A 12,265-nucleotide genomic window follows, 5' to 3' on the forward strand; every position below is an offset into this window, starting at 1 on the left:
GACCAGTTCTGCCACTTCCCCCAGCTGGCTTCCAAGGCCACCCTGCAGTCCTGGCCTTCCACCAACAGGGAAAGCCGGGACCCGACCCAGAGCCAGGAGCTGCCCTGGGACTCAGGTGTCTGTGGCCAGGCCTGGACACAAGGAGCAATGTGCTTCCAGGAGGTGGGACAGTCTCCAGGGGCCCAGGAAAGGGTCGGAGATGGGTGCCTCCAAGATCAGAGGCTCTGGCTAAAGGCGGGTGATCAATGAGAGAGGAAGAGGCTGCTCAGGCAGCTAACGGGGACGCCTGTTCCCGTGGTGGTGGCCCTGGAGTCCCTGAGTCCCAGCCACTCTCCCCTCCACCAAGCTCCCCGAGAGCACAGGAGGCAGCCAGATGCTGGCCAGGGAGGCCGGTGGGCAGTGGCTCTCAGGCAGGTGGCTGTGGCCTCTTGATGTGGACGCGTGTCATCTCAGCCCGGCTGGCGGTAGTCCTGGAGAAGGCCTTTCCTGAGGGGCCGACCCTCCAGCCTGGGCTTTGCTGGGAGCCCCTGTGTCCCACCCATGGCTCCGGGAGACCCGGAGGACAAGACGTTCCCTAGCTGGCTCACCCAAGTGCCACCCCACCCCTGCGTCGTCCCCACAACCAGAGGAAAGCAGGTCAGATGCACAGGATTCTGGAAATTTACTGAATTTTAGAATTTTATTTTCATTACCTTGTGAATAGAGATTACTTTTTTTTTTAAAATAACTTTCTCTTTGTTAGTTACAAGACCCCTAAAAATTACCCAATAATATATACCATAAAATATATAGATAACCTATTCCTAAATCTCATTATTTTATTTTTATCCTCATATATACACATATCTACATATTTCGTGGCTAAAACAAATAGATAAGCAAATACCTTAAAACCAAAACCATCACTAGCATTAAGTATATCTATATAGCAATCTACTAGTTTATGAATATTGTCAGTTATTTAAAATTAGTAATCATTCTAAAGAGTTTAGACCATTGTTCAGAGAATGTAGTATAAGATTCTATTAAGTTTATATGTCTTTTTTTCAAAATAAACTTTTAAATTTCCCCATTGAGATGGACAGGAAGATTGTTTGAACAGTGGAGCCCGCGGGCTCAGCAAGGCCAGAGGACGGCCAAGGGTGGCTCCCACCACCAGAGGGCAGCCGCGGCCCGGGCCGGGCAGGGCTGACTTGGTCAGGGGCCTCCAGACGCTGGGATGTGGGGAGCCGGCTCTGGGAAACACCTCCCAGGCTGCAGACCTGGTCCCCACCAGCCTGAAAGAGGTGCCAGCTCACTGTTGACCTGTCGGGTCAAGAAAGGACCCTAAAGGTCGTCGTGAATCCAGGAGTCCAGCTCATCTTCAACACGTGGAGGAAACACCAGGCTTGCCTCCTAAAAGTGAGCTCAGGCTGGAGCTGGCGGCCTGGGGCAGAGGGGTCTCCCGGGAACCCTGCTGAGCCGCTCCTCTAGCTCTCCGCCATGAGCGCCTTTCTAAGACCAGCTTCCCTTTCTTGGAAGGGAGCAGCAGGGCTTCCTCCCTCTGGGCCTCTTCTCAGCGTCTCCCTCACACAGGAACAGGGTTGCTGTGATCATGTGGGCACGGACCCAAGGCCACCAGCGGAGTCACTCCCCAGACTGCCCCCAACCTGGTTCAGATCACATGACTGGCTCAAGGGCACTAGGCTGGGAGCAGGATGAGTCCCACAGCTCCTGGACTTTGCCCTTTGGAAAGGAAGGGCCACCTGCTCCCCGCTTTCCTCTTTTCTGCGGGCTGGAATGGAAATGGGTCTGAGGAAGCTACAGCAGTCATTCTGGCCACAGGACAGCCTGCAGGGGAGGTAGCAGCACTTGGCTGCTCATCTTGGATTGTCTATGGGACAACCTAATGCAAGAGAGAAGTAAACCCAAGGGGTTGGAAAGATATGGGTCCTGCCTACAGTGCTACCTTGGATTTACCCGAGAAAGTGGGAGCCCACTGTGTACCCACAATGCACTCAGGAGGGTCACAGCACGCTGGACCCTGAATGTGGAATTACGCGGCAGTGGATCAGGCTGAGCCCTGCAGAGTCCCCGGGCAGGCGTGTCCTTGGCCAGACTGTGGCCTCTCTGTGCACCAGGTCCCTGAGCACCAACGGTGAGCACTGAGGTTCTGCAGGGAGTCAGGAAGGCAGAGCCTCCCAGTCACCTTCCACCTGGGCCGCCGGGACTCCCAGCACCAAGGGGCAAGCGTAGACGCCTGAGCTTCTGTCTATACAGGAGGGTGGGTAGGGAGGGGCCAGGCACCCACAGGCACCATCTCAACTGCTTTCTGCTGCCACTGGGAGGTCACCTTCCCCAGTGCCCAAGAGGAGAGGGACATCTCCGCATTGAACACAGAAGCGACCCAGGGCTGGGGCAATCCCTACCCTGCTGTGGGCCCCCTCTGGGAGAACTGCAGGGAGGAGAGGCCAGCACAGGGAGGGGAGGCTGGGGCAGGGTCAATGGAGGAGGCTGCCCTGGGAGTCCTGAGGGTGAAGAGCCTCGGAAGGTGCTGGCTGATGGGACCCGTTCCTGTGCAGCTAGAGAGGTGGCTGTGGTCTTGCCCGGGACCACGACCATCCTTTGTCACCTTTCTGTAGGAACAGGCCTCCGAGAAACTGCAATGGGAAAGAATATTTGGAATATCAGAGAGGAAGAAGTCACACGAATGAAGTCTCGAGTGTTTGAAATGAGGCTCAATGTGCAGCGCTGCTCTGTCTGCAGAAACTGGCAGTTCAGCCTGAGGCCTGGCCCCTTTCTTAGGTGGGCAGCAGAGCCCCAGTATCTGACAGAGGACTGTATTTGGAGGCAGGGCCTTGAGAACATGAGCCATGGGCCCACAGGGCGGCAGAGCATCCCAGCACCACGCAGGGAACGCCTGCCTGACCTGATGCCAGCACAGCAAGGCAAACACCAGCACCTGGTGGTGGTTTTGAGAAGCCAGCTCCAGTGCCCTTGAGGGACAGGCATTGTGGCTGACGTGCTCAGTGACGCTGCTGAAGACTCAGCATCATCTATCTGAACACGTCGGCCACGTGGAAGAGCTCGTGTCCAGCTGAACAAGCAAGAGGTTTCTGGGCCCTCTGTCAGTCACCAGGCTTGTCTTTGCAGACCATTTCAGTGCATTGACGCCCTGGAAGCAGCAGCAGAGGCACATCTGGCGCTGAACGCTGATGGGTTTGAAGGATGTGAGTGGCCCTGAGTACCACACTCTCTGGGCAGAGGGTTCCTCCGGCTGAATATGGAAGCTGGAAGCTGGACAAGACCTTCTTCACTAAAGCAGCTTTATTTGCAAAGCCAAGACAACAACGGAAAAATACAGACCTGGAATCTTAAGGCAGTAGTTTGCATTTTACAGAGAGAACAGGCGAAGCCTCCAAGAACCACAGAACAGTCCAGATGCTGGTGTGTCAGAATTAAGCCTGTCAGAGTTCCGCAGGTCACACCAGCACTTTCCTCACACGTTTGTATTTTTGTGATCCGATCGATATTTTTCCACTATGTTTACATGTTTACATAGCAAATTTAAAAAGTAGTTCTAGGATCTTTCCACAAAGTGGGAGAGAGTTGTTGAAATCCGATTCCAAGCTAACCTCAGACTTTGGGTACAGCCACTTTAAAGAAGTCCGTCTCAGGGGCCAGCACACTGCTAAGCATACGCTAAGTAATCTGAAGCTCTTCTTAACCAAGCCCCTGACCACACGGCCTTCTTCAAGTCCGGTAGGGAAACAGAAGGAAAGTTCTTTCTGTATTGTCTCAGAAAGTTTCTTTCTGCTTAAAAAAAGTATACTATTCATAAAAGTAACTTAAAATATCTAGCACTTAAAGCTGCACAATAAACTCCATTTTATTACAATTTACCCAACACTTATCTCCTCTGCACGCTGCAACCAAGTGAAGGCCAGAGCTAACAATTTGTAAGACGCAGGGAGACCATCTTCACAGACTGGGCCTCAGACCCTTCCGAGGCAAGTCCACCACAGAGAACAGCGTCTCGGGAGTTAGAGTGTGTGACGTGCCCTGCCAGCCCGCTGCCCTGTGTCCGGGGACAGTCGCACTGGTACCTGCTCAGTCTCCCAGGTGGTGCTACGGCTTCTCCTTCTTCCACAGTTTGATTCCTGGCTTTTCCTGAGTGAATCCGAGGGAAATGAGATAGAAGAGCTGGCTGCTGACGATCAGCAACACAAAGCGTCGGGATGGAGAAGTGCCCGGCTGTCTGCCTGCAGCGGGCCGCGGGAGGGCTCCTGCTGGCTTTGCAGACAAGCCATCATCTTGCGCCACAACCAGGAGCCACCGGGATCTGTGGCCGCTCCATGAGTATCTCTGAAAATGTTCATATTCGCAAACAAGTCACTTGAACATTCCAAGGCCCGTTTGTGGACCCCAACCCTGCGAGACCCCAGAGCCCCCAGCCTTCGGTCAAGCGCGTGGGAAAGCTGCTGCAGATCCACCCGCCGCCTGGTGCAGAGGGACAGGCCGGGAGCACCCGGACAGGGCCCAGGAGCGCAGAGCGCAGCCCGCCTGGTGGGGTCAGCCGGCACGCTGCCGCGCGTCTGGGCCCTGGGTCTGCTTCCTCACGACGTCGGCGGGCAGGTCTCGCCGCGGGCCACAGTCACATGGTGAAGGAGGAGCCGTTGTCCTCCACGGTCTCGCTGGTTTGCCTGGAGGCGAAGGTCTCTGAGTACATCCTGGCGCAGGAGCCCGCGGACGTCGGCCTCCTCCTCACGCACCACAAGTCCTTCACGATCTTCAGAAAGTAGCTCCTGAACTTCTGGCCCACGAAGGCGTACAGCACCGGGTTGAGGCAGCAGTGCAGGAAGGCCAGCACCTCCGTGACGTTCCTGGCGTAGCCCATGAGCTTCTGGCCATCGCAGGTCCGGTCGGTTCTGCCCATCCGGACGGCGGTCACAAGAAGCACGATGTTGTGCGGGATCTGGCAAGCCAGGAAGACGAGAACCACGGCGATGATGACGCGGATGGCCCTGTGCCGTCTGGAATTCTGCGCCTGCACCAAGGTCCGGACGATGAGCAGGTAGCAGAAGACCATGAAGAGCAGCGGGACGAAGAAGCCGAACAACAGCTCCAGCCCCAGCACCAGCAGCTTCCACCTGAGCGGCTCGGACACCGACTGGTACTTGGGCTCGCAGACGTCCCTGCCCTGCGTGCTGTACTTCTGGTTGAAGGTGAAGGTGGAGCTGGAGACGACCAGCGACACCACCCACACGGCCAGGCAGATGACCTTACTGTGCGCCAGTGTTCTGGAGCGGAGCCGGAAGGACTTGGTGGCCTGGACGATGGCGATGTACCGGTCCATGCTGATGCAGGCCAGGAGCAGCATCCCGCAGTTGAAGTTGACGGCGTAGATGCCTTTCATCAGCTTGCACATGGCGTTGCTGAACAGCCAGGCGTTGGAAGCGTGAGTGACAGCCCAGAAGGGAAGGGTGAGGACGAAGAGAATGTCCGCGATGGCCATGTTCAGCAGATAGACGTCCGTCATGGACTTGGCCTTCTTATAGAAGGCGAAGGTGAGCACCACCAGCGTGTTGCCCAGCAGGCCAAAGACGGAGATCAGGGAGTAAGCGATGGGCACGAAGACCCTGGAGAACTGCCGGACCTCCTGCAGGGAGCACAGCAGGGCCCTGGGGTCCTCGGGCAGCTCGGGGTAGTCGTCGGTCCCGTAGTAACTGTCGGTGGAATTCACGAGCTCCTGCAGGGTGAACAGAGACAGCGGTGCCACGAGTCCAGGCAGCCACCATTAACCAAACCACGCTCCCACCCAGAGGGAAGCAGGCTCTCACCTCACCCATGGTGGCGGCCTTCTTGATCAGGACGGGAGACGCCGGCTTGGTGTAAGAAGGGAAGTGGACACGCAGCAGAGCTGGAGGCCAGCAGGGCAGCAGGAGGGCAGAGGGAAACTAGGGAGGCAAAAGGCAGGCAGTTAGTGCAGAGTTCTGGAGCCAGCGGACCAGGGCTGCAGCGCGGGCAGGCTGTTTACCCAACAGTGCCCACGCAGAGTGGGCCCCAGGCCCTGCAGGGGCCACGCAGCAAATGCTGAAGGCTTTGCAGGGGTGTGGCCTCAGGGCCTTGACCTCAATCTGCCACTGAGACTTGCAGGCAGCTTCAGGCAACGTAAGTGAATGGGGCTGACCGCACGAGGCTGACCAGGGCTGTATTTGCTCGTCCTGACCTTAGGACAAGGAAGGGCAACAGCAGAAAACCCACAGTTTTTAATCTGCACAAAAATCTTCAGACAAAATTCGAAGTGACTACATAGAAGGAGACTCTACCGAAGGCAATCACTGAGAATGTGTAGGCACTCGCGGGTCACAGTCCCGGACTTCGCTGCCCTCCTCGGTCATCAGCCACCTGGGCCTGTGAGAGCTTCAGGAAGAATCTCTGGAGCTGTGAATTCCAGGGTCTTCCTCGAAACACACTGGGAAGACGTGGGCTGGAAAGGGGTGGCCGGGGACACCATTCCCACAGCAGACCTCCCAGGGGATGCCCCGTCGGCCAGCCCTGGTCTGCCAGGCAGATGCGTCACGTGGTCAGAAATCCAGTGCAGGAAGGAAGGTGAGGCTGGGGGAGGAGCTCTGGTCTGGGCCCTTGGAGAAGGGCAGGCACGCGCCAAACGCCATCTGCCCCGCTTCTCTCTCTGCTTCCCTGACTGCCCCTCCCCACCCAGTAAGGTCCATCACTGCACGCTGGCCCTCGAGCTGGCCTGCTCCCTCCTCCCTCTATCTCCTGTGCCTGCCTGTGGTGCCCCCGCTGCACCATCTGCCTTGCCTGCCATCCCTGGGACACCCAGCATGGGGGATGGCAGCATGACACAGGCCAGCCCAAGTGAGGTCCTGGGCACAGTTGTGGACCTCGGTTCTTGTGCTGCGTTTGGGACTCCCCGAGTCCTGCCTCAGAGCCCGAGGCTGCTGGGGCTCGAGACAGAGGGAGCCTCGGGGCTCCTGCCCTGGACAGTGGCCTGTGAGCAGGGAGCGCTGAGTGCGCAGCCCACAGGAGGAGTGTGGCAGAGGCGCCAGGACCCCATCCGAGAGCCTCTGGTTAAACAACCAGAGCGCCACTCGCAGCATCGGGTCAGCAGGGACGGACGCACGGCGCCGCACTCCGCAGTTAGAAAAGCCCTCAGAGAGCAGCCCTGGGCACCACCGGCCACGGCCCCTGGCAGCAGCAGGGAAGGACAGTGGCGTGAGGAGCGATGCGTGCTCCGCCAGTCCCCCGGCAGAGTGGGGAAGACCCTGGAGGAGAACGGCAGCCTCCCTGGCCTGAGGAAGGAGCCGCGCAGAGAAGGTCGGGTGGCGGAGGCGTCTGCAGGAGGAAGCGCCTCCCCAAGCAGTGGGCAGACTTGCCCCGCAGCCAGGACGCTCCCCACTGGCCCGAGGGCTACCCTCCTGCCTCCCGGAGCCACACGGCACCTGGTGTGTGGAGCCAGCAGGGCTGCCCTGGACGTGCTCTGGGCAGGACCAAGCCCACGCAGGGCTCCCGATGGACCCCTCTGGCCCAGAGAACAGCTCCATTCTAGAACAAGCCCAGGAGCACTGAGAGAGATGCAATGAAAGTCAGCCCTGGGTGATGACCCTCAACTGGCAGGCGACCAACAGAAATTCCCAGACATTTAAAGAAACAGGGAAACATGGCCCGTAACCTACCTGAGGAAACAAGAATGGCAGAGCTGATAGAGTCACAGGAAAAGCATCTGCCTGGGCTCAACGTGCAGAGGGAAGTGTCTCAAAAATACCTGCTGATGGGCTAGGTCACTCCCAAGAGACAGACCCTAAGAAGACACCAGGCTTAAAAGCAGCCGCGAGGACCTAGCAGATGTGTTAGCTGAGCATCGATGACAAGTCGGCTCCGAGCTGGGACCAGAAGTGGGTGGGACGCAGGGGAGTACCCTCCTAGAGAGAGCGGTGACTGAAAGGGCAGAGGCAGGGAGGCCAGCTTCCACTGCCCAACTGCCCCACCCAGGAAAATGAAACAGGGAAAACACAGGAATACTTATGAGAATGTGCTGAACTTTCAACTTAAGAACAAGAGTTAGGGGCTGGGGCTGTAGCTCGGTGGCGAGCGCTTGCCTAGCGTGTGCGAGGCACTGGGATCCTTCCTTGGCACCAAATGAAATAAACAGATAAAGGCATCCTATCCATCTACAACTAAAATAAAAAGTAGGTGGGCTTGACTGCAGAAACTGAGAAAGTATTCCCTAAATAATGGGAAAAAACACTTAGTTACAAATTTAACAGCTCTTTAAATCATATCAGAGGATTTTAAGGTTGTGCTTTCTTTCATAAATAGCGATGGCTCTGTAAGACCAGGAGAAAAACTATGAGAAGCACACATTCAGGGGTGTGTGTGTACATGTGTCTATGTGTGCATGTTTGTGACCGGGTGGGCAGGTGTGTGTGTGTGTATGCATGACTTTGTGCATGGAAATTTATGTGTATATGTGTAGAGATGTGTGTGTATATGCATGTGCCTGTGTGTGCATGCATGCCTGTGTGTGTATATGCATTGTGTATGCATGAGTGTGTATATATATGCAAGTGGGTTGCATGCATGTGTGTGTGCATGTTTGTGTATGCATTTGCAGGTGTGTGTATGCATGGATGTATGCACAGGTATATGCATATGTACGTATGTGTGTATATGTGTGTGCATGCATGGGTAGGTATGTGTGCATGGTGTTTGGGTGTACAAGTGAATGTGTGCATAAATGTATGGGTGCATGTATATATGTATGCTCATGTATATGCTACAAATTCGGGTCTCCTCTGCTGAGTATTAAGATCACTACTTAACGTCTATTACCTCTTTAACCTCATAAAAACTCAAAGGCAATGGTACCATGCTATCAAGGGGAAGCCTGCAGTTCCTGAGACTGCCATGGCGGTGCTTCCCACCCCTGCCTCTTACACATCATCTGATCCACTGTCTCCACCAGCTCTTGGTGAAGTCATGGAGGTAAAAATGATTTACTTACTTTAAAACTGCTTACTGAAATCAGAATTTTTTATTACAATGAAGGTGTTCAATAAATAAATGTTCTAGATTTATTTGGACCACTAATGTGCCCGTTTGTTACACTTTTTATAAACATCAGTGGAGCTGAAAGTCTGGGTCAGCTTCCTTCTGCTTTTGAATGGGGGTGGTTAAGAGAAGCCAGAAGGTTTTTTCCAGTGATTTGTTTACCATTCAAGAATAGCTTCACCTTCAACATCACATTTTGCACTTTCTTCCCAGTGTGGTCTCCACGATTTCTGATCAGGTCTACTTCCTGCCCCTCTTGTCTTTGGAGGGGGCCCTGCAGCCTCGCTGTCTGTGAGCTCTTATCTGGTCAGAGGTCGGCTCCACCACCACCGTGGCCTTGGCATCAGAGCTCTGCCTACATCACACTGACGCTCCTGGAGGCTCAGCCACCAGGTGGTGGGCAGAGCTGTCCTGCAAGCTCCTGCTGACCCCGCCTCAGGTCGCCACAGTTCCACTCAGCATCTAGCACAGCCTGAATCCTTACTGTCCCGCAAAGACGTCTTAGCTGAATGTTAGCGTCTCAAGGTCTTTGATGAGTACTTGCCTTACAAGCAATTGCTTTTCTAGGAGTGAGGCTGGAGCTGAATGTGAGAGCCCTTGCTTAAGACGCGCAAGGCCCTGGGTTCACCCCCAGCACGGCAAACCAAGAACGAGAAGACAGAAAGGCATGTCTGCAGACGAAGCCCGCAGACACCTCCCGTGTGAAGAACAGCGCCCAAACCATCACCCGAGCTCCGGCGTGAGGTGGTGACAGTGAAATCAACCACTGTGCCCTTGGAGGAAGAGTGGCTTCTGTAAAACACACTCCTCTCCGAGACCACAGGACAGTGCCCTCAGGACAGTGAAATGTCTCCTGAGATGTAAGCATGGCCATCTCACCACGTCCAGAAGGAAAACCGCTCCTATCTAACGTGCCTGTTGTGGCTGCCACGTCCAAGAAGCTTGGAAGGTTCCGAAGGACAGTAAGGGGACACGGGTATGCTCACCTCAGGAAGCACTGAGATCCAGAGTGGGTGGCTGGCTGCACTCCTCAGGGGCAGCAGCCCAAGCCCCAAGCCGCCAGTGAGAGGACCATCCTCCAACAGATGCAGTTTCCAGTGTTCATTAAGAAAAGCACAGTGAGACACTAGACTCTCCAAAGGAAAGTTGCTGATTTACCACTTCCTATTTAACAGCAACGCCTATCTGCCCAGATGCAAATGGTTAACCATGTACATCCCGTAGGTTTTAAGAGAATCACACAAAGAACAGTCACATGACTTCTTGGAATCGAAGACAACCCTCAGGGCAGTGGAAGAGAGCACTGCAGCCCAGTGGAGAAGAGAGTCTTCGGGCTGCTCGCCACCGTGGTGACGCGCTGGCGCTGGGTCTCCTGGGGGCAAGGACGCCTTGGCAGCTGCCTAGGAGGATGTGGAAGCGTGTGAGTGGGCAGTGGGCCGGCTCTGCAGCCTGGGCTGTGTTCCGTTCCATCCCGAGAGCCGTCGGCTCCAGGGAGACTGCTGACGTCCTGCAGGCCAGTCTCCCCCTGAGGATCGACGCCAGCGTGGCCGCTTCCTCGGTGTGTGGAGGACAAGAGGTGAGAGCAGGAGAAGCCGTGGAGGCAGAGCTGCAGGAGAGCTGTCTCCACAAACATCAGCATGGCTGCAGCCAGGATGGGACCAAGCCCACGAGTCCCTACGCGCTGGGCACCTGATCCTCACCAGGTGGCAGACGGAGACGTATCCAGGGAAGCCACCGATGCGGACTGACTTAGGAAACCCATTTTCGGTTGCAGGCACTTTAGAGCATCAAGAAAGAGCTGCGGGCCGCGAGCCCGTCTCAGGAGTGCTGCGAGTCCCGAGCAGGAGGCAGAGCGGGGCTCCCTCTCGCTCTCCAGCCGGCGCAGCCTCTGCCACCTCCTGGGCTCCCGGCTCGGCTGGGCTGTGGCACCTCAGCCTGGGCCTCCCCTGCACCCTGCACCCTGTCCCCAAGGTGAAGTCCACCAAAGCAGGGGACAGCGCTCCATAGCTTCCCCGGGGACTCCTACCACAGGGACCTCTGTCCAGCTGGCCCTGGCCATTCCCCAGCTTCCTTCCAAAGACCATCTGCCGGCTGTTCGCCTGACACAGGAAGAGCCCTGCTGCGTTGGATGGCGTTGTGTGCCCCGTGGCCGCCCTGTCCATCCCCTTGAGCAGTCTCTCCTCCCTGAGCCCAGCTTTGTTCTCCTCTTCTGCAGGAGGACACTCTCCCTCACTCACCTGGCCACCAGGCAAGAGGACAGCTGGGAGCCTCCCCTGCGGCGGCTGAGGCGTCTGCCCCTCGCTGGAGGTGAGGCTGCTGGAAGGGCTGTGCTGGGCAGCCTGGGGCCTGGCGAGGAAGAAGCAGCCACGTGGGCGTCTAGGGATGTGGGCCTGCTCCAGCTGTCTTTCCTGCCCACTGTCCCCTTGCTCCCCTGCAACGGCCTTGGTCAGCACCGAGCAAACCTTCAAAGTCGCCTGACTGAACTGAGAAGAAATCCAAGTTGGCTTTTCTGAGGCCCAAGAAGGAACATCAAGTGGAAATCAGGCTGCCAAGGGAAGCAGAGGGGCGGCAGGCAGAGGAGGCCCCGCTCCCTTCCCTGAAAAGAAGGCCATGCCACAGCTGAGCCACAAGTTGATGGGGACAACAGGAAGGTCCCTCCATCCTCCTCCGTGGCTCTGGTGGGGGCAGGAAGCCCAGAGGACCTGGACTCTGCTGTCTCCACCCCCAGGCCCCGCCCGGCACCGCCTGCCCGCACCATCTGCTCTCTGCCCCACCAGGAAGCACAGGTGTCCTTTGCTTTCCCCCCACTAGGACACGCCACGCAGAAGGTCCACTCAGATCCCACTAACCCTCCTCACGTTTGCTTAGGCTCTGGGAGGACATGAAAAGCAAGAAGCACAGTCTTCAGTTAGACACTCCACACAGACAACCCTGCAGCCCGAAAGCCCGCCTGAGAGGTGACCAGCTGACTCAGGGCAAAGGCTGGGGCGGCTGGGAACTAACGGCAGCCATGGCAAGAACTCTAAGAGGAAAGTGGAGACACTCTAGGCCACGCCTGGGCTGGGCACGGCGAGCAGGCCACCAGGGCTGCACGGGGGACAGACAGCTCCCTCACCAAAGGCCTGGGAAGCAGGGGTCAAGCATGGTCCTCAGCCATGCAGAAAGGCAGAGGGCTCCCCCGAGGGGCAGGGAGGGGTTTAAAGAAGTCGGT

General features: G+C 56.6%; 1 protein-coding gene across 1 annotated transcript; it reads right to left on the reverse strand.

Annotated features, from left to right (window-relative positions):
• Positions 1-3,260: 3,260 nt before the first annotated feature.
• Ccr6 (C-C motif chemokine receptor 6) lies at positions 3,261-10,175 on the reverse strand. The gene is made up of 3 exons (XM_047558744.1): positions 10,041-10,175; positions 5,820-5,936; positions 3,261-5,728 (listed from the first exon to the last, which is right to left on the reverse strand). The coding sequence occupies exons 2-3, from the start codon at positions 5,826-5,828 to the stop codon at positions 4,634-4,636; spliced, it is 1,104 nt and encodes a 367-aa protein (XP_047414700.1). The 5' UTR covers positions 5,829-5,936; positions 10,041-10,175; the 3' UTR covers positions 3,261-4,633.
• Between the last annotated feature and the right edge of the window lie 2,090 nt (positions 10,176-12,265).

The sequence above is a fragment of the Sciurus carolinensis genome, chromosome 7, assembly GCF_902686445.1.
Source record: "Sciurus carolinensis chromosome 7, mSciCar1.2, whole genome shotgun sequence".
Classification (NCBI taxonomy): Eukaryota; Metazoa; Chordata; class Mammalia; order Rodentia; family Sciuridae; genus Sciurus; species Sciurus carolinensis.